This window comes from Chiloscyllium plagiosum, unplaced genomic scaffold (genome assembly GCF_037043375.1).
Source record: "Chiloscyllium plagiosum isolate Xiang-an unplaced genomic scaffold, Cpla_swu_hap1 HiC_scaffold_5, whole genome shotgun sequence".
NCBI lineage: Eukaryota > Metazoa > Chordata > Chondrichthyes > Orectolobiformes > Hemiscylliidae > Chiloscyllium > Chiloscyllium plagiosum.
In genome coordinates this window covers 38646580-38669518 of record NW_028270143.1, presented here as the reverse complement: position 1 = coordinate 38669518, position 22939 = coordinate 38646580, and the positions used below count along the sequence as shown (strand labels likewise).

The window sequence follows — 22939 nt, the reverse complement described above, 5'->3', positions numbered from 1 at the left end:
TTGTCTGATTGTGCAACAAATCCCACCTTATCCCAATTGGCTCAAATCCTGATAAGATTCCATTCAATATTTCACCTGCCTAGTTAGGTGTGGGGATGGTTGAGCGCATCTTTCCAGCTGATAGAGGGAGTGAATGAAGCAACAATTTTGACATTTGTAAAAATTAAGTTGCCAGAGTCAAAAAAATATGGGGAACTCTACTGAAAAGCAGCATCCTGTAAATTCTATAAGAATGCAGTAAACATGTTGTTCGACACTCACTGTTAACATTTCTAGCTCAAAAAGGATGAGAAAGAACACTAAATAGGGAGTTCAGACAGCTTGAGTTGAAAATAACTTTTTAAATAATTTCAAAAGATGCAATATTCTATTTTAAAAAAGTATGACATTATCCTTACAAAATTGCTGCTTAACAAATAAGCAAAACATGGACTCACCCTGGCAAAGCTGTCTTTGATTCCCTGAACAGACTGTTTTTCTCACATAAGGAACTTGTAAAAGGATCAAGAACCAGAGGGCACAGTTTTCAAGTGTCTTTCAAAAGAAGCAAATGCAAGGTGAGAAACCACTTTTTCACACTGTGAATGATAAGTATCTGAAACGCACTGCCTGGAGGTGTGATGAAGGCAAGTTCAATTGAAGCATTCAAGAGGGCATGAGCTGATTAAAAGAAATAATGTAGAGGGTTATGTGGAAAAAACAGAAGGTGGGCATTAAGTCAAAATACAGAGAGCTGCTTCAAACACAGCAAATAGAGTAGCCTCCTTCTGTGCCATGGTAATTGAGAGATTCGAGCTTGGAAGTTTAAGCCTGATTGCCATAAAATATCTATGACTCTGAGTCAGATAGATTAGATTAGATTAGATTAGATTACAGTGTGGAAACAGGCCCTTCGGCCCAACAAGTCCACACCGACCCGCCGAAGCGAAACCCACCCATACCCCTACATTTACCCCTTATCTAACACTACGGGCAATTTAGTATGGCCAATTCACCTGACCCTGCACATCTTTGGACTGTGGGAGGAAACCGGAGCACCCGGAGGAAACCCACGCAGACACGGGGAGAACGTGCAAACTCCACACAGTCAGTCGCCTGAGTCGGGAATTGAACCCGGGTCTCTGGCGCTGCGAGGCAGCAGTGCTAACCACTGTGCCACCGTGCCGCCCGACATTGGACTAGTCAATTTTGGTCTTACACATTTAATGAACTTAAACCTTTTTGCCATGTCTCTTGTGAATGTTGCATTCAAAGATAGCTGCTCTTAACTACAGGCCAACTTCTATAATATCAAAGAAGAGTTTTTACAAACTTATCTGCTTACATGAGTTGAAAAATTTAAAATGAGGTGGTCACTTGAGACTCATTACTGTTAATGGCTTGTTCAAAAACCAGGTGAGGCTCTGCATATCCTACAAGTCACCATACCTGTCCGTTTGAACTGTACAGGAATTCCCCACACAGTTAATTAAAGGATTTTGCTATAGATATACTTTCAGTTCTTCCACCAATTATGAAAAAGATAACTTTGATTGCAACTTTTTTATTACGAGATGCAAAATATTGTGGAAAACTGATAGTAAGCAAAAATACACAAAATCATTTATTTAATCATGAATAATGGTTTAGAAGTAGAAAGAGATTTTTGTTCTGCTCTCATACTGTTTACAGCCTCCCTTGGTTAATGCTGTTAATACTCACCAGGATGGCAGTTTCACAGAGACAAGGTCTGAGGTGGAGGGCAAACTTCTCAGAATTCCATAAATACATTTTTATGGAAAAAATAGATCTTTAAAAATATTATAACAAATACAAAACAATACAATTCAAAACAATACCAAAAAAGAATACAAGTTCCTCCTCCTTGAACGCATAAAACACAATCATTACGGCTATATAAAAGCCCTTATTAGTGTGGCAGATAAATCTGTGACAAAGTATTCCAAATAGGGCTGCCATGTCTTATAAAAATTCTCAGTTTTCTGGTGTACCATACTTGTGTGAAAATCCAAGGGGATATACTCCATAACAATCTTCCACCAACCCAACATGCCCGGGGGGGGGTTTCAGATACACAACCTAGCAAAATATTCTTTCTTGCACAGAAAGTGAGGATGTTGAAAAGTTTTTTTATTATGTGCATCTGCAGGGAACACACTGGGCAGATCCAGAAGAGGAGAAATTAGGTTCTTCTCCATCCTTACACCCAAAATCCCCTCCATTGCACCCACCACAGCACTCCAGTAGGTTTGAAGCTTACCACAGGACCAGAGGCAATGGGTAAGAGTTCTTGTGCACTTGGGACATATTGAAGATATCCTTGATTTAAATTTTGATAAATGGTCAGGAGCCAAGTGGACCCTGTGCAGAATCTTCAACTGTAAAGCATGGGTCCTATTGCAAATTAATATCTTTCTTGCGTTTTCCCAAATATCTTCCCATGCCTCCGAGGAGACTTCAACATCTAGCTCTTTCTCCCACACCCTGCAGAGTCAATCGAACTCATCTGAGGGGGGCGTCCCCCAATTGATGATATAAAGTGCTGACAGAAAGTGTATTCTTAGCACTAAGCACCCTCCTCTCTGTCGGATTTGTAGGGATCAATCAAAAGTGTAGTTTTTTTTTGAATAAAATCCCTAACCTGCAGAAAACAAGAGGTCCCTGATAGATAACTCATATTTCTGTGCTAACTGATCAAAGGACATAATTGTGTCTCCCTCAAATAAATCACCAATGCAAGACACACCCCTAGCTGCCCAATGTTTGAATCCTGAATCTATCATCCCCGCTTGAAAACCTGGCATACCCACTATAGGTATAAGAGAAGATGTTTTGTCAATATTGCCTCCCCTTTTTCCGAATTGCCCTCCATGCTTTAACATTATTGATAACTATTGGGTTATGGCAATATTCCTTAACTATCCTCATTGTGTCCAAAAATAGCAAGGTGGTAAAGGGGCATCCTGCCTGGGAGGCTTTGATATCTAACCATATCAAAAGAGAGAGCCCACAGACCCAATCACTCACATTGGATAAAAGTGAGCTTAGTCGGTAACGTTTAATGTCCGGTAGGTCCACTTCCCCCAATCTGTGAGGCAATTGCAGATTAGCTAATTTAATGAGGGGCCGCTTGCAATGCCAAATAAAGGAGCTGAACCAGCCGTTCAGTCTCCTGGATGTTTGCTTATTGAAAATCAGGGGAAGCATCCGTATAAGGTACAACAAACGGAGGAGAATATTCATCTTAATAAGCGCTATCCAAATCAACCACGAGACCCGAAGCGCCTCCCATCTTTGAAGGTCTTGTTTGATTTTGTCAAATAATTGAACATAATTGGCTTTGAACAGCTGATCCAGAACTGGAGTAATGAATATGCCCAAATACACAAAACCCGCCTGTGACCACTTAAATAGGAATTGATATTCACCCTCAAGACCCAGCACCTTCGTAAGACCACCCATAGGCATAGCCTCTGATTTTGCAAGATTAATCTTGTACCCCACCAATGCACTGCTGGATTTCACAAAAAAAGGACATCGTTCGTATACAATGAAATCTTATGTAATTTTGCCCCCACTTCTGGAGCTGATATATTAGGATCCCTACGACTGGTCTCCACCAATGGTTCATTCACCAATGTAAAACGCAGTGGTGAAAAGCGACAGCACTGCCGGCTGACCCTAAAAATGTTAAAATTGCTTGATCGTACCCCATTGGCAATGACTGCAGTGAGAGGGTCACTGTAGAGAACCTTCACCCATCTTATAAAGGCTCTGCCCAAGCCAAACCGTTCCAGAGTATAGAAAAGGTACGGCCACTAAATTCGATCAAATGCCTTCTCTGCATCTAGAGAAATCACCAATCCCTGTATTGACTGTTGTTGACACGTTGAATTATATTAAGCATCCTCCTAACATTATTGGTGGATCTGTGGCCCTTTATGAAACCCGTCTGGTCCTCTTTAACAATAGATGGTAACACAATCTCCAGTCTTAATGCGAGAGCCTTTTAAAGTCCATATTTAAGAGTGAAATGGACCTGGATGAAGCACAGTCCTCCGGGACTTCCACTTTCTTTAAGAAAAAGCAAAATATTGGCATCTCTCAGAGATAGTGGGAGACAATCATGGCTATATGAGTCATTAAACATGTTGAGCATTGGGTCTGACCATACATTTATAAATTAGTTATAGAATTTGCTGGGAAGTCCATCAGGACCAGGCACCTTTCCACTCTGAAGCTGCTTCACAGCCTCCTGCAACTCTTGTCCTGATAAGGGGGCATTGAGAAAGGACTCTTTTTTTGGGGTAACACCCGGGAGCTCCAGATCCTTGAAAAAGGACTCCATTTTGGCCCACTCCTCCTCACAAGTTGATAAATGAAGGAAGGGCTGTAGATATCATATACATGGACTTTAATAAGGTGTTTGATAAGGTTCCCTATGGCAAACTAATGGAGAAAGTGAAGTCACATGGTGTGCAGGGTGTTCTAGCTGGGTGGATAGAGAACTGGTTGAGCAACAGGAGACAGAGAGTAATAGTTGAAGGGAGTTTCTCAAATTGGAGAATGGTGGCCAGTGGTGTTCTGCAGGGATCAGTGCTGGGGCCATTGTTGTTTGTGATATACATAAATGATCTGGAAGGGGACATTGTTGGTATGATCAGCAAGTTTGCAGATGACACAAAGATTGGTGGAGTAGCAGAAAGCATAGGGGACTGTCAAAGAATACAGGAGAATACAGATAGACTAGAGAGTTGGGCAGAGAAGTGGAAGATGGAGTTTAATCCAGGCAAATGTGAGGTGATACATTTTGGGAAGTCTAATTCTAGAGCAAATTATACAGTAAATGGAAGAGCCTTGGGAAAAGTTGATGGGCAGAGAGATCTGGGAGTTCAGGTCCATTGTACCCTGAAGTTTGCTGCACAGATGGATAGAGTGGTCAAGAAGGCATATACTATGCTTGCCTTCATTGGACAGGGTATTGAGTATAAGAGCTGGCAGGTCATGTTAAAATTGCACAAGACATTGGTTCGGCCGCATTTAGAATACTGTGTACAGTTCTGATCGCCACATTACCAAAAGGATGTGGTCACTTTGGAGAGGGTGCAGAAAAGGTTTACAAGGATGTTGCCTGGTATGGAAGGTGCTAGCTATGAAGAGAGGTTGAGTAGGTTAGGATTGTTTTCATTAGAAAAAAGTATATTGAGGGGGGAGCTGTTTGAGGTCTACAAAATCATGAAGGTTATAGACAGGGTAGATAGGGATACGTTTTTTGCCAGGGTGAGGGATTCAATAACGTGAGGTCACGCTTTCAGGTGACAGGCAAAAAGTTTAAGGGGGATACACGTGGCAAGTACTTTACACAGAGGGTGGTAGATGCCTGGAATGCGTTGCCAGCATGGTTGTAGAGACAGGCACGATAGATTCATTTAAGATGCATCTGGACAGATGCATGAGTAGGTGGGGGCAGAGGGATACAGATGCTTAGGAATTGGGCGACAGGTTTAGACAGTGGATTTGGATCAGCTCAGGCTTGGAGGGCCAAAGGGCCTGTTCCTGGGTAGTAAATTTTCTTTGTTCTTTGTATAACCCTCAGATTGCTATAACTGAGAGTGAAATCTCTGGAATGTCACATTAATCTTTTTGGAGTCACATGTTAGGTTCCCAGACCCTTCCCTAATTACCATAATGGCTTGAGGGGTGCTCCTTTTCCTGGCGAGATATGCGAAGTGTTTGCCTGGCCTGTCACCATGCTCATATAACCTTTGCTTAGTAAAGGTAAGCTCCTTCTTTGCCGTCTGTGTGAGCACGGAATTCAAGGCAGACCGCAGCACCGTTACCATAGAGTCATAGAGATGTACAGCATGGAAACTGACCCTTCGGTCCAACTCGTCCATGCCGACCAGATATCCAAACCCAAACTAGTCCCACCTGCCAGCACCCGGCCCATATCCCTCCAAACCCTTCCTATTCACATACCCATCCAAATGCCTCTTAAATGTTGCAATTGTACCAACCTCCACCACTTCCTCTGGCAGCTCATACACGTACCACCCTCTGTGTGAAAAAGTTACCCCTTAGGTCTCTTTTATATCTTTCCCCTCTCACCCTAAACCTATGCCCTCTAGTTCTGGACTCCCCAACCCCAGGGAAATACTGGCACATAAGAAGATGGTTGTGATGCCAGAGGTCAGTGGTCTCAGCTACAGGACATCTCTGCCCTTGGCCCAACCATCTTCAGTTGCTTCATCAATGACCTTTCTTTCATCATGTGGTCAAAAATGGGGATGTTTATCAATGTTTGTAGAATATTCAGCACCATTTGTGACTCCTCAGATACTGAAGCAGTCCAGACCTAGACAATACCCAGGCTTGGGCTGACAAATGGTAAGTAACATTTGTGCCACACAAATGCCACACAATGACCAGCTCTAATTCGAATAAATCTTACCACCACCCCTTGGCATTCAGTGGTGTTATCATCACTGAATGGCCCACTGTCAACACCCCGGGGGTTACCATTGACCAGAAACTCAAGTGGACTCACTATATAAGCATAGTGGCTACAAGAGAAGGTCACAGGCTAGGAATACTGTGGTGAGTGACTCCTCAAAGCCTGATCATCAGCAAGTAACAATTTAGGGGTGTGATGGAATATTCCACACTTACCTGGATGGGTGCTGCTTCAACAACACTCAAGAAGCTTGCCACCATCCAGGACAAAGCAACCACTTGATTCGCATCACATCCACAAACATCCACTCCCTCCAGCACCAATGCTCAGTGCAGCATTGTGTACTATCTTCAAGACGCATTGCAGAAATTCACCAAAGTTCATCAGAGAGCACCTTTCAAGCTCATGACCACGAGAAGGACAAGGACAGTCGACATGTGGGAACACCAGCATCTACCAGTTGCCCTTCAAGCTACTCAATATGCTGACTTGGAAATATGTCATCATTCTTTCACAGTCACTGGATCAAAATCCTGGCATTCCTTCCTTAAGCACATTGTGGGTCAAGCCACAGCAGAAGGCAGCTCACCACCACCTTCTCAAGAGCAACTCAGGATAAGCAATAAAAATGCTGACTAGCCAGTGATGCCCATGTCCCATGAATGTATTAAAAAAACTGAAAACTGCATTCAAAACCTATAGCAATAAGACGACCCTATTTTAAATACTTAATAAGAAATCTCCGTCTCATTGGCTAGGGATGGTCAATGGATGGTGGCAGCTTTTAAATTGTAATTCAAATCACTGAGTCAAAAGTTTTTGTGAGATTATGCACAAAGGGATGGTCTGCTCTCTGATCTTTTTCTGAAGATGGTGTACTGTGAAGATCATGTCAGTGATTCCTTTATGGGTCAGAAGCCAACCCTGACACTCTGGTAGGAGATCTTCTGCATTTCCTAAGAAGTGATTTAGAAGTAACGTAATGAGGACTTTGCAAACTTCATTAAGAATATGGATCTGCAGTTGTAGCAGTTTGAATTTTCTCCTTTTATGATGAGTGAGGTCATGCCTCCTCTAAAGTTATTGGAATTTCTTCATGCTGCCAATCTTCCACCCTTAGTTGTTCAACAAAGAGCCTAAGGCCCTGTTCGTGCATTATTTTGTGTAGGGGACTTGCTGTACAAACAAAACTATCTAGGTCAGACATTGAATGGTTTTAATGATCAGAAAGGCCTGTAGAATTGAGGACAAGCCCTGCTCCAGCTGTTCTTCTGTATGCATTGCCATCAGCCAATCCAGTGTTGGAGGATTGTTCGGGTAGGACCTAAAGGGTGAATGATATGAAGACACTTTCTTCATCCTCAGTCCATCCTAAAAACCCCACCAGTGAGGTCCACAATGATCATTCATCAGAAGACTCCTGCTTATTTTTTGCAGTTAGCCTCCACATGTGCAAGTTGTTTCAGTTACTTGCCAGCTGCTAATGCAGTTATTAGATGTAATTTGCCTCAATAGTTCAGGTCAGCCGTAGAAAGCTGGGAACACCATATTAGTTTGCCTTGTGGGTGGATGGGCCACTCAGTGATGGAAAATAATGAACTGATCATGGAGTTACAAAAGATGGACAATGACTAAAGCATTCTGGGTATTGGGAACTAGCCTTGACCAAAGTGACTGTGCTAATCAACATGTTGCAGAATCCAAACAGACTGGAGCTACCATCAAACAGTTTACAAACAACCTTGGTAGCTGCAGATCCTACAATACACACCCGAATTTAGGTTTGAGTGGGACAATCGGAAACATCGAAGTGTGTACCAGACATGGAGGCACTCACACCCTTATTTGGCAGAGGCTACGTGCACCCAGCACCTCTAGTAATGGACACTTAAGGACCACCCTGCCATTGGACTTACTTAGATAAATGAAACTACCTTCAGATCTAAAACAACTGATGGCTCAACCGTTGGTACTCACATTTCTTTGTCACAAACTTGGGATATCAAGCAACCTACTTTAGAAATGTTTTTGCATCTCAGCTTAAAAACAGCTCAGATACATTTTTGTTTAGAGCATTTCACAGTCACATCCTGCACTCTTTGGCCTCTGTCTGTATGAATTCCACCCGAGTCAAGGCTAAATATGTATTTAATATCTTTTACATGGTTTTTCTGGACACACACACACACACACACACAGTTTTCTTCTTCCTCCTCCAAAGCACACATTATAATAAGATCAGTTAAAGGGATCCCCATCCTTCCAACCTTATTAGTTGCAACTTGTTTCACAGCAAGAATTGCAAGGATTGAGCAGCTTCGGCCCTAACAAACAGAATTTCTCAATAAAAACAGAAACGTACACAGAAATAAAAGTCCACAGGTCATCACATTGGCGATATTAATGCCTTTGTCCATGATTTTGATAATGGAAGTGTGGTTTGGCACTCAGCTAAGAGTTGATCAAAGCAGTTATGTAGTATGCTATCTGCTTGGATTTGAGTGCCATCCAAACAAGGGAATGAGATCAGGGACTAGGACACAGTTTCTGTTGGATGCTGAACAGAATGGCTTTGACCTTATTCAAATTGAGCCACAAGTAACAGCAAAAGGAGCCTTTATCTATCTGTCTGTGCTGAACCCAGGTTACATTACAACACTTGGAAATCCTATCAGTTCAAAAACACACTTGCGTATTTCTTTACTACATAACTGTGCAGTCTTTTGAACTTACCCAGTTTTTGACAACCACTAAATCCATTCCGTATTTCAGGATAGTGACTCAGTTGAAACTTTATTGCTGGAACAGCACAGCAGGTCAGGCAGCATCCAGGGAACAGGAGATTCGACGTTTCGGGCACAGGCCCTTCTTCAGGAATGTAGAAGGGCCTGTGCCCGAAACGTCGAATCTCCTGTTCCCTGGATGCTGCCTGACCTGCTGTGCTGTTCCAGCAATAAAGTTTCAACTTTGATCTCCAGCATCTGCAGACCTCACTTTCTCCTCGAGGATAGTGACTCACCCTCATTTTAAATGCGATACATCTGTTGCCTTCTTGGAGGTATTTTAGCGTGGTGAAAACTGCAATAGTTTTCACCAATAATCTCTACTTACTGTACAAGGTGTCTGCATCCAAGGTTCTCCATCAATCTGCATTGGCAGGAACTTACTGGTTCTTGAGAACAAAGGAATAAGGAAATGTGACATAACAATAAATAACAGATTATAAGAAATTACATCAATTACACAGATAAAAATATACTCAAAACGAATAAAATTTGATTAAGGACTGGCTCTTTTTCTCCAGACTCTGGGTAACAGTGCTCAATGTTACAGTTTCACCCCATCTAAATAATTCACATCGACTTTGGATTTGCACCAGAAACTATCTTAATGGAGTAATTGTGTGAAACCTGGGAAGCAGCTTAAAGAGATGAATGTATTTAAAGTGGTTACACATTGGAATGAATATTGATTTAACTTTTATGAAGCTTCAAATTTCATTTGAAAAGTTTGCCAAGGCAAAGGATCAGAAATATAATGAGAGGTAGAAATCAAGTGTAAAGACATTTATCACACTTGAGCTTCTGTTTGATGGTTGGCAAAGAAAATGTAGCAAAGTACAAAATGAATGCAGGTGGGGTCATTATAGGACTTCATTGCACCCTGCACGGAGAATTGACTTTAGCCAGGTTCTGCGGTAAATGGGTGCCATCTCTGATGCTGTTGGATAACCTGGCACACAGGAAACATTTTGTATCCTGCCAACATGATGCCATCTTTCTGCAAGGAAAGTCATGAAATTATTGTTCCTCGCAAACAATTACTATACTTGTGATCCAACAAATTACTAAACTGATCAATGTTACTGTTGTTGTTCTTTAAAGCATCTGGGAATGTTAATACATGTTCAAGGGAGGTTCCACCCCGCTGCGACCTGTTCAGGTAAATCAGTATGACATAGCTCTGTGATGGCTACATTTTATGAAGAGGAGGCAGAAAACATTGTTAGGTTCTAACATTGATGGTGGAATGTGTAGTGGTGTTACATCTGGTTTGATACACACATGCAGGGACTTACCTTCCTCTCCAAGTCATGCAACACATGCACTACTCTAGAGAGTTACTGAAATCCCTCTGGATTAGAGTCGTGCTGGAAAAGCACAGCAGTTCAAGCAGCATCCGAGGAGCAGGAAAATCGATGTTTCGGGCAAAAGCCCTTCATCAGGAATACAGCCCTGCTTGAACTGCTGTGCTTTTCCAGCATCTGCAGTCATTGTTTTTACCTAGTTACTGAAATCTCATATTGTCCTGGAATTTCCCAACACTAATCGTTGAATAACCCAGAAGATAATTTGTAGAGTGCATTTTTCTCTCAGCTCAGTGTGCACAGACAATTCAAGTTTTAAAATGATGTGGAGATAGTCCAGGTTATAGAGCAATTTCAAATAAACCTGTTGGACTATGACCTGGCGCCATTTGATTTTTGAGCATGTTTTAAAAGTTTACAGTGAAAAATAAGAAACATTTTCATTAAATAGTTGTTTAGTATGTTTAATTATTAACTATAAAATTAATGTGAATTATTAGTTGACCTGAATATGAAATTTTGCTTTATTCAAATTAGACTGAGTTTTAAGTGTCAGATTAGTTGGCTTTCCCTTAACTGTTGGACCACATCTCTCTGGAAATGGAAATGAACTTGCCAAAAACCTCAGATAGTAGCCAGTCATCTTTTACCTCAATGGAATTCATTCAACAGAAGTGGGTCAACTCCTGTTGACACTAATCATTAATCCTCAGCAATATTGTGTTTTGCTTAAATTCAATATCTAAGGCAAAATAATTCCACTTTAAGTTTGGTTTATTGGCCTTGTTAAAACATCATCTTAAAGGATACTCAGAGCGGCACAATGGCTCATAGCACCAGGGACCTGGGTTTGTTTCCAACCCAGTGTCTGCGTGGGTTTCTGCCCACAATCCAAAGATGTGCAGGTTAGGTGAACTGGCCATGCTAAATTGCCCATAGTGTTTAGGGATGTGTAGGTTAACAGTATTAGTCAGGGGAATGGACCTTGGGTGGGTTACTTTTCAGAGGGTTGGTATGGATTTGTTGGGCCAAAGGGCCTGTTTCCACACTGTTGGGATTCTATGAGAAATTGTTATGATTTGAAGTGCGATTGACATTTATTTTCAGTGCAATAGCTTTAAAGCAGACTATGATCATAGTTATCTATTTTTTAAAAATCAATCATTCTGGTCTGTAGTTAATCGATCCTACTGACTCATTTCCTCTTAACTTAAGGGGTTCTGTGACTTATACACCAATGTACTGAAACTTAGTTACTGACTGCAGGATAGGCTTCAAGCATTTATCAGTGATGTTCTGTACTATATAAAATTCAGCAATTAAGTACCCTCTCTTCAAGATAAAACAAGATGCTATTCCTGTCATCTTGACAAATGCTTCTCAGTAAAATATGAATACAAAATAAACTTTCAGTCTTTTTACCCAAGGAGTCTTTCTTGCTCCCAACCCAAATGGATCATTTGGCTCACGTACTGCATAAACTTTTCAAATTGCTTTTTTTACAAAATATTTGGGAATGCTGAGGGTACAATAAGCTCAATAAATTCAGTAGATTGCTTGAACTGAACAAATGAGACAGGAAGTGTCACGGGTCAATAAGGTTTGCAAATAACATTGAGCTTTGAGATGGAGATAATGGTAACATGATTAATTATTTGGAGATCCAGAGACAAAAATGCACTGCAAGACAGAGGCATGAAGATCAGGAGACCAATGATCTAAGTTATGGGTTGACTGATTGACCACAAAGAGGATGGTAAGAGTGGAGGCATAAAGATTATGAGTGATTATTTGAAGAAAGCGCATAGTTTCTAGTACATAAGGTTAGTGATGGCTGAAGATAGGGATACAAAAAATAGAAATTAATCGAGTTTCTTGAAATAATTGAAAGAAGTGTGGTGGAATGCTAAGTAATAGAAAAATACCATTAAAGCTTATAGTATTGGGTTATACAATAATTAGGGGCTGCTTTGTTAGGGATCTCAAAACAGGATGGAATTGGGGCAGTGTGCTGAGTCTTAGGCATGGCATCTACTACCTTCCCCAGTGTACAGTGTTACGTTTGTTAATGCCGATGTTCACATACCCGCATGCAAACCTGATCTTAATAGAAAACTGAAAGGAGAAATCTACAAGATGGTTGCAAGACCAGCTTTGTTATGTAGTCCAGAAACTTGGACATCACCAGGAAGAGATACACAGCTACTGGATACTAAGATTTATATATGTTGAGGTGGAGTTGTGGAATAACAACACTGAACAAAACCAGGAACGAACACACCCACGGGGTCTGCGAAGACTGACAAAGCAAAGAAGGAAGTAGCAAGAAGACATTGAAATGGTACAGTCATCTATGTCAGAGAGAGAGAGAGAGAGAGAGAAAGAGGGGGGAAAGAAAGAAAGAGAGAAAGAAAGAGGATGAGAGAAAAAGAGAAAAAGAGAAAAAAGAGAGAGAAAAAATGCAGTGAGGTGAATAACTGAGAAGGTACTGCCACGAATAATGAGAAGAGGAAGACCTGAAGCCAGATATAAAGATGCAGTGGTGATAGATTTGAACATAGCAGCATTGGAAGGGCATGGGTGGCTGACAGCAGAGATGAAGGACAAACAATCAACATTGTGAAAATCAAAGATGACATTTGGAAGACATCATAATAGTAGCCTGTGGAGCATTCTCTCTGCCCTGTTGCAGAACTGCCTTCGTCATCCACAGGATAGCTAAATCAGTTCTCGCTGAGTAATATGAAGCTGCAGTTTAGCACTGGCAAAATCAAAACCAGAACTGTGTTTAAATAAAACTGATTGAATTTGCAGTCTGAGCATTTAAACTTTAGTCAAACCAGGTATAAATACATAACAGTATCCTATGGATACACTGAGACAAACCTGATGGTTACCAGGGAGCACTGGGCTAGTCGCTTCCCTGCACTTTTCAGTCCAGTGTAGATCTGTCCCATCTCCATGGCCCCTTCCAGACCAATCACTTCAAATAGCTGATCACTTACATCTGAAAAAAAAAAGACAGTAAACTATAAAAGCAATCAAAATAAAGACAGGAATATAATTCAGTGTTTTCAAACAATTATGATTCAATCTGTTCAAAATGCTCACTGATTTCCAATCTGTGTTCAATTTTCTTTACACAATACTTTGGAAAGTTTTGTTACATCAACATCACTGTTCTAAGTTTTAGAGGTTTTTTTTGTTTCTGCTGTAAGTGTAGAGAAAAGTGGCATTTTTAGTGTTCTGATTGACCAGTGGAGACAGTGCACGACTGATTATTCAAAGATTCCATGTTGCTTTGGCAACCTGTGCTTTTACGTGCAAGTTGTAGCCTAGAATTATGGATAGTGATGGCAGAGGGTCATAACTTATTTTATCTGAGACTGACCATGAATTTCTTCTGCTTGTATAGCCTGCCATCAATATTTTTCATCATCATAGAATGCCTACAGTGTGGAAACAGGCCATTCAGCCCAACAAGTCCATACAACTCTCTGAAGAGCATCCCACCCAGACCCACCCTCCCCCACCCCCAACCCCATCCCTGTAACTCTGCCTAATTTTACACATTTCTGGACACTTATGCGCAAGTTAGCATGGCCAATCCACCTGATCTGGACTTCTTTAGACTGTGGAAGGAAACCCACGCAGATTGGGGAGAATTTGCAAACTCTACACCATCAGTCACCCAAGGCTGGAATTGAACCTGGGTCCCTGGTGCTGCGACGCAGCAATGCTGATCACTGAGTCACCATGCCACCTTTGCAATTTGTTGGAAAGATTTGCAGTTTGATATACAAACTGCTTCACTGTGCTGTGGACACACCTGCCTTCAAATCCTGATGCGGTCTAGAATCCAAAACTTCTGGTTCAGAAGCAGAGATTGTACCACAAGATTTCCAAAAAGGACCAGTAGTTGGAATTCACTTTCAGTTTTGACCTTAGAGAGTACATTTTATTTCAATAAATTACAGACTGAATTCCCAAATTAGCTCTGAAATGATCACATGGGCAAATCATTTGGAGTTTTGCACGATTCTCTAATGAATTCAAATTCATGATACTTATCACTGGTACTACAAGGTTTGCAGGCATATACCACATAACTTGGAATGTTTTCTCAGTTTTGTCGGCTTACTATAATTAATTTTGTCACATGAAGTATTAATAGGAAACATACCTCTATCTCTGATCTCAATTGTTAGGGGCCTTTATTGAAAGATTGTGTGGAACACAAGGTTCAGTGCGCATAATCAAACAGATTCGGGGATTATAACAATAGAGAAATAGCTTGTAATGTAAATATTGCTGAAAATGTGTTGCTGGAAAAGCGCAGCAGGTCAGGAATCTGAAGAAGGGCTTATGCCCGAAACGTCGATTCTCCTGCTCCTTGGATGCTGCCTGACCTGCTGCGCTTTTCCAGCAACACATTTTCAGCAATATTTACATTACAAGCTATTTCTCTATTGTTATAATCCCCGAATCTGTTTGATTATGCGCACTGAACCTTGTGTTCTGATCTCTAGCATCTGCAGTCCTCACTTTCCCCTGTAATGTAAATATTGGCAACATAAAAAAAGTTCTACTAATACAAACCATGTAGTGACCTCGACAGCAAGAATGGGAGAGCTGAAGTCAAACTCCAGCAGCACAATGCATATCTTTATTTAGAATTGCTCATATAGATCTCACATTCAGTTGCTTCCAGAAATTAAAAAAAATAAGAAAATGGCCATATTGCAGACTATTCACTAGTTTCATTAATAGACAATTGATTGACTAGTAGCGGAACTAACCAATCTTCTGGTGAAAAGCAGAGAAATTCCAGACCCATTTTTAACAGAATACTAAAAATATGCGGGGTTGTGAAAAAAGTGAAACTACATTTTTGTACATCAAGGTTAGCACTACAGCTGATAAGGCTAGAAAATGGGATTTTGCTTGTTTCTCTATTACAGCCCACGATTAAAATAAATTAATGAAACTGTAGCACTTTGACACTAAGCCTAAAATGTGAACTTGTAAACTGAATCTAATTATTTCATTCACAGCAAGAGCAGTGTTTGTTTATTGTGGCCGAGAGCATACATTATTAAGTAACTGCTTGTTTAGTATTCTGAGGAACCTTCGGCAAGAGGCTTTTATTCTCAACATAAAATTTTTAAAATACTTATATTCTGACAATCTTGTAGTTGCTTTTCAATATATGTTACTGTTCCATTTTTTAAAAAAAAATTCAATGTGTTACCTTTGGATGCCTGTGGACAGAATTTCATGATGCCTATACTGACAAAGGACAGTAGCAGCATCTCCAAATTTTGATGGCCCAGGAAATTAGAATTTCCTCCCCTAGGTCAAATACATAATAAATAGCTGTGGGCCATGCTTTGAAGATTGCAAACTACTGAGCATTCATAGATGTATCATCTATAACTGGAGGTAAGGTGCTGGAGGACTGGAGGATAGCTAATGTTGTGCATTTATTTAAGAAAGGCTGTAAGGAGAAGCATGGGAACTATAGACCTGTGAGCCTGATATTCATGGTGGGTAAATTGTTGGAGGTGATTCTGAAAGATAGGATTTACATGCATTTGGAGACATCATGACTGGTTAGGGATATTCAACATGGCTTTGTGGGAAAGAAATCGTGTCTCACAAACTTGATAGAAGTCATGATTTGGAGATGCCGGTGTTGGTCTGGGGTGTACAAAGTTAAAAATCACACAATACCAGGTTATAGTCCAACAGGTTTAATTGGAAGCACTAGCTTTCAGAACACTGCTCCTTCATCAACCACCTGATAAAGGCGCGGTGCTCCGAAAGCTAGTGCTTCCAATTAAACCTGTTGGACTATAACCTGGTGTTGTGGGATTTTAAACTTGATTGAGTGTTTTGTGGAAGTAACCAAAAAGGTTGATGAGGGTAGAGTGGTAGACAGTTACAAGGACTTTAGTAAAGCCTTTCACAAGGTTACTTTTGGTAGACTAATTAGTCAAGTAAGGTCACATAGGATTCAGGGCGAGCTTGCCAACTGGATACAAAATTTGCTTAACAGTAGGGAGGGAGAGAGGGCGGTGGGAAGGTTTTGTTTGGATTGGAGGCCTGTGACCAACGATTTTCCACAGTGATTGATACCGGGTTCACTTTTGTTTGTCATTTATGTAAATAAGTTGGAAGAGAATATAGGAGGCATGGCTAGGAAGTTTGCAGATGACACCAAAATTGGTCATATAGTGAACAGTGAAGAAGGTTATCTAAGATTAAAGATACCTTGATCAATTGAGTCAATGGGCTGAGGAGTTGCAGATGGAATTCAATTTGGGAAAATGTGAAATATTGCAGTTTAGTAAAACAAACCTGTACAATTAATGACACCCTGGTTAGTGATGTAAAACAAAGTGACCTAGAGATTTAGGTACCTAATTCTTTGAAATTCGTATTATAGGGGAGACAGGGTGGTTAAGAAGGTGTTTAACACGCTTGCCTTCATTGCTCAGACCTTTGAGAATAGGTATTGAAAAGTCATGTTGATGTTGCACAGGAGTTGGTGAGGCCTCTTTTGGAGTACTCTGTGCAGTTCTGGTCTCCCGGTTATAAGAAGGGTGCAGAAAAGATTTACCAGGATGTTGTGGTAGTGAAGGGTTTGAGTTATAAAATTAGGTTGGGACCTTTTACACTGGGATATAGGAGGGTTGAGCAGTGACCTTATAGGGCTTTATAAAATCATAAGGAGCATAGATAAGGTGAATAGCAACAGTTTTTTGTCAAGGGTGGGGGAATTCAAAACTAGGACATAAGGGGCAACTTTTTTTTTTACACAGTGGATTGTGTGTGAAATGAACTGCAAGAGGAAGACATGAATGCAGGTATGGTTACATTTAAAGATACTTGGATAGGTACATGAATAGAAAGGTTTGGAGGGAAGTGGGCCAAATGCGGCAAATAGGATGTTTAGTTTGGGAACATAGTCGGCATGGACTAGTTGAACCGAAGGTTCTGCTTCCATGATGTATGGCTCTATGACTCCATAGATTGATCAAGTATGGAAAAAAAAAAATTTGGTCCATTGTCGATGGAGATTGACAGCAGACTTCGCCTGAAAATGCTTGGTGGGGCTTATGTTGTAAAAGTTAATTCATACCTTTAAACCTTCAAGTCTGATGATCTATCTGGGATTGAGATCTTTTGGTAGGCATGCGTGTTTGTTTGTTGACCTCTGAGCCTGCAGTGTCAAGGAATCATTGCTGTAAGGTAGATCAGTGGGAGATCAGAAATACCTGCTTCCTTCTCGCTCTGACTCTGCCTGGTGGACATGTATTGAAAATACAAGCTCATCTCCAAACTTACAGAAAAGAAACCTGGAATTCCCATGTCTATTTAAGTGGATAGAAACACAGCAATTTCACTATTTCCCAAGAACAAGGGCAGGAAGTTCAGTTCTTTGATTTTTCAATTCAAATTTCGCAGGTCGTTGTTTAAAAAAAAACAAAATCAATTTGTGAGAACATTGAAAGACAACATAGTTGGTTAGTGTTCAAACAGCTTATAGCTGTAATGATTCTGATCCAAAAGACAGGAATTATTCAAACATAGTAACTTTTTCTATTTCATATAACTGATACAGAGCTTTAGATATTTAGAGCTTAAATCAGGAAATTGAGCACAAGAGCAGAGACTTCCATTGGATTTTACATTGTTTCATTATAACTTTAAAAAAACCAAAGCTTCATATTAGTAGTGATGTAGCACATACAAAGTAATTCAAAACCAATAGTTCTGGTAAAACTATCACCTAATACAGGATTTGTAAACACTTCACTAAAATACTCCTATGGCAAATATTTCTGTTCTCACTTCTGGTTGTATTGGTTCATCAAGTACAGAAACACATCTTGTGAGGAGGATCATGCACTGATAAAATAACAGACATGAAATGGATGGCCACTCTTCAGTGGTGACATTTTTTTTATTAATGCACTATTCATGATGCTCAAATATTCTAGAACAGGAACGTCTAGCAGATTGTATTAGATATTGAGATACAGCCTTCAATTCTTACACAAGAGACATCTGTGAAAGCTGAACACATCCATCAAATGACATCTACATGTTATTAAATAGATTTATACATCAGTGAGGTACAGAACAGACATTATTGATGTTTTATAATATTCTCCAACTATTTACAGTAAGGTATTTGTTAATCCATGGCCTCATATTAGAGAGTAAAGGAGTGCTGAAATTCAGAAAACAAAATGTGTTTACTGGTTACCTGGTCTCAATTTTGGTCAATTAAATACATAAAAGTGTATATTTTTCTGCTGCATTCACTGACTTTTCTGCTGCAGGTACAGCCCTGCTATTGGACCATTCTGGTCAAATAAACTTTATTTATTGGAATTATTTGCTGGTTTCTGCAACGAATTCTACTTCTCCTCTGGTTTTTGTATTTGACTTTACTATTACCTTGGCTCTTGAGTTGAAGTTTGCTGCCAAGTTAGTTTCCTAAGCCAAACTACAAACCAACCGACTCCCACAGCTACCTGGACTACACCTCCTCCCATCCTGCCCCCTGTAAAAACGCCATCCCATTCTCCCAATTCCTTCGTCTCCGCCGCATCTGCTCCCAGGAGGACCAGTTCAAAATACGTACAACACAGATGGCCTCCTTCTTCAAGGACCACAATTTCCCCCCCGACGTGGTCGACGGTGCCCTCCACCGCATCTCCTCCACTTCCCGCTCCTCCGCCCTTGAGCCCCGCCCCTCCAACCGCCACCAGGACAGAACCCCACTGGTCCTCACCTACCACCCCACCAATCTCCATGTACAGCGCATCATCCGCCGTCACTTCCGCCACCTCCAAACAGACCCCAGCACCAAGGATATATTTCCCTCCCCTCCCCTATCAGCTTTCCGTAGAGACCACTCCCTCCGCGACTCCCTTGTCAGATCCACACCCCCCACCGACCCAACCACCACTCCCGGCACCTTCCCTTGCAACCGCAGGAGGTGCAACACTTGCGCCCACACCTCCCCCCTCACTTCTCTCCAAGGCCCCAAGGGAAACTTCCATATCCGCCACAGATTCACCTGCACCTCCACCCACATCATCTACTGCATCCGCTGCAGCCGGTGTGGCCTCCTCTATATTGGGGAGACAGGCCGCCTACTTGCGGAGCGATTCAGAGAGCACCTCTGGGCCACCCGGACGAACCAACCCAACCAACCTGTGGCACAGCATTTCAACTCCCCCTCCCACTCCACCGAGGATATGCAGGTCATTGGACTCATCCACCGCCAAACCACAACAACCCGACGGTCGGAGGAGGAGCGTCTTATCTTCCGACTGGGAACCCTCCAACCGCAGGGGATGAACTTGGACTTCACCAGTTTCTTCATCCCCCCTCCCCCCACCTTGTCTCAGCCGGATCCTTCCAGCCCGGCACCGCCTTCCTGACCTGCAGTCTTCTTCTTGACCTCTCCGCCTCCATCCTACTCCGACCTATCACCCTCACCTTGACCTCTTTCCACCTATCACATTTCCAACTCCCCTCCTCCAAGTCCCTCCTCCCTACCTTTTATCTTCTCCTGCTGAACACTCTCTGCTCATTCCTGAAGAAGGGCCTGTGCCCGAAACGTCGAATCTCCTGTTCCCTGGATGCTGCCTGACCTGCTGTGCTGTTCCAGCAATAAAGTTTCAACTTTGATCTCCAGCATCTGCAGACCTCACTTTCTCCTTCCTAAGCCAAGCCTTGATTCTGATTCTTGGTCTTTCTTTCATTAATTTCTCATTTCCCTGTTCTAACCTCTGCATAAAATTGACTGCATAAAACAAATGTACAGACAAAGATCAGTTCAGAAGCTAACAAAGAAGTAAAATCAGATTCGGGAGCCAATAGATGAGAATACCTTGATGCAATACCAATGGATTAGTATTGAGCCATAGCCACTAGATTTACAAAGTCCAGGGCAGTGATAACTTTGATGCATATCAGCACGTTACCACATGAAATAAAGCAACTACAAAGCATCAACCTCAAATCTGGTATGTAACACCCTTACAACAGTAACAGCAGCATTTCATTGAAGACGTACTACTTTGACTTTAACAATGCAGCTCCTCAAACTTAACAATGGCAAGAAATACTTGTTGAGAGAAAATGCAACACATGTCCGATGACCCCATTTCTGGAAGGAGAAGAATGTCCTGAAAGGAGAGATGATTGGACTAGGCAGTTCTAAAATGTTTTTAATTCATTCAAGGGATGACGGCATTGCTGACTTGGCCAACCATTCCTAATTACCCAGAGGGCAGTTTAATTGTCAACCACATTGCTGTGGGTCTGGACTCACACATAGGCCAGACCAGGTAAAGATGGCAGATAACCTTCCCTAAAGGACTTTAGCGAACTATATTCTCTGGAATTTAGAATAACGAGAGGACATTTAAGGGCTTAATGCCCGAAACATCAATTCGCCTGCTCCCCAGATGCTGCCTGACTGGCTGTGCTTTTCCAGCTCCACACTCTTCAACAATATTTAAGAGATTTGACAGGGTTGATTCTGAGATATTTCGACTGACTGTGGAATCTACAAAATGGAGTCATGGTCTCTGAGTAAGTGTGTGCCATTTAAGACTGCATTCAGGAGCAATTTCATCAACTTTATTCCAGAGAGCTGTGGATGCTGAATCACTGAGGATTTTCAAGTCTGAGGTGTATAGATTTATTGGTATTAAGAGAATTAATGGATATGGAGATAGTGGGTTATATTAAAAACAGATGATGTCTTAAAGAGGTCAAGGTTGGTAGCAATAAGAAACAGATGTATCATGAGGTACATGATTGGGTGTATTCGACAGAGTACCAACTCGTAGAAATGATACAAAGGAACACATTTATAAGCAATTTAGAGATGCACACTAAATGCACAATAGTTATAACGGGGACTTAAATTTATTCCTATATAAACTGAGATAATAAAGGTGCAAAGGACAGAGAGGCAGTAAAGCTTATAAAGTGCAGTCAGGAGAATTTTTGAGCTGACAATTTTAGCTTCATGATAAAGGAATCATTGTTGGATCTGGTTCTGGGGAATAAGGTGGGTCAAATGGAATTGAATGTCAGCAGGAGAATATTGAATGGACAATAATCGTTGCATCATAAAGTTTAGGGTAGCTTTGGAAAAGGGTAAGAAGCAATACAGAGTAAACATATTGATTTAGGGCAAAGCCAATGTCAGTTGAATGAGAATGGTTCAAGCCCAGATAGATTGGAATCAAAGTTTGGTGAACAAAACTGTAACAAAACAATAAACTTGCTTTAAAGGGGAAATAGATTGTGGTTGAGGTACATTTCCATGATGGGAAAGAATACGGTAAACAAAGCCCGATATCCCTGTGTTATGAAAGAGATAGAGTGCATGACAAAATACAAAAAGAACGCATGAGACAGATGACAGGTGAATAGATGATAGAACCAACTGTAATAAGAAGCTTATAGGGAAAACAAATAAGATAAATAGAGGGTATAAGAAGAGATTAGCATGTAACATAAAAGGATTTTCAAAGCATATACGTAATAAAATAATGGTTAAAAAGGGGACATACGGCCAGTTTTGAATCGAAAAGGGGGTGTACGCATGAAAACAAAAGCGCTTAAGCTGAGGACATAAATGAATAGTAACAATTACTTTTAGTGAAGAACATTTTGCCCTAGTCACAGTGAAAAAGGAGGTATTTGAGACACTGGGTAAATTAAAACTTGATCATGAAAAGTTTTTAGATAAGGCCATAGCATTTAAAGATGGCAAGTCACCAGGACCAGATGAAATCTAAGGATGCTGAGTTAAATAAGTTAGAAATTGCAGAGGCATTGGCTGTAATTTTCCAATCTTTCTTAGATACAGGGATAGTACCAAAGGATAGAAAATTAAAAATGTTATACCATGGGAAATTAAGAATACAAAGATAAACCCAGAAATTTCAGGCCACAAAGTTTAACCTCAGTGCTGGTAAATGTTTAGAGTCATAGAGATGTACAGCATGGAAACAGACCCTTTGGTCCAACCCATCCATGCTGACCAGATATCCTTAATTAATCTAGTCCCATTTGCCAGCACATGTCCCATATCCCACTCAACCTTTCCTGTACGTGTACCCATCCAGATGTCTTTTAAATGTTGTAATTGCACCAGCCTCCACCATTTCCTCTAGCAGCTCATTCTGTACACACACCACCCTTTGCATGAAAAAGTTGCCCCTGAGGTCCCTTTTATATCTTTCCCTTTTCACCTTAAATCTATGCCCTCTAGTTCTGCACTCCGCCACCCCAGGGAAAAGACCTTGTCTATTTATCCTATCCATGCCCCTCATGATTTTATAAACCTCTCAAAG

At 41.1% G+C, this 22939-nt stretch overlaps 1 protein-coding gene across 1 annotated transcript in view; it reads right to left on the bottom strand.

Annotated features, from left to right (window-relative positions):
* Positions 1 to 22939, bottom strand: part of dgkb (diacylglycerol kinase, beta) — a 794652-nt gene that overhangs the window by 72343 nt on the left and 699370 nt on the right. The window contains exons 23-24 of the mRNA XM_087987111.1: positions 13428 to 13548; positions 9566 to 9626 (exon numbers count right to left, since the gene is read on the bottom strand). Of these exons, the coding sequence (XP_087843237.1) occupies positions 9566 to 9626; positions 13428 to 13548 (182 nt within the window). The remainder of the gene's footprint in view (positions 1 to 9565; positions 9627 to 13427; positions 13549 to 22939) is intronic.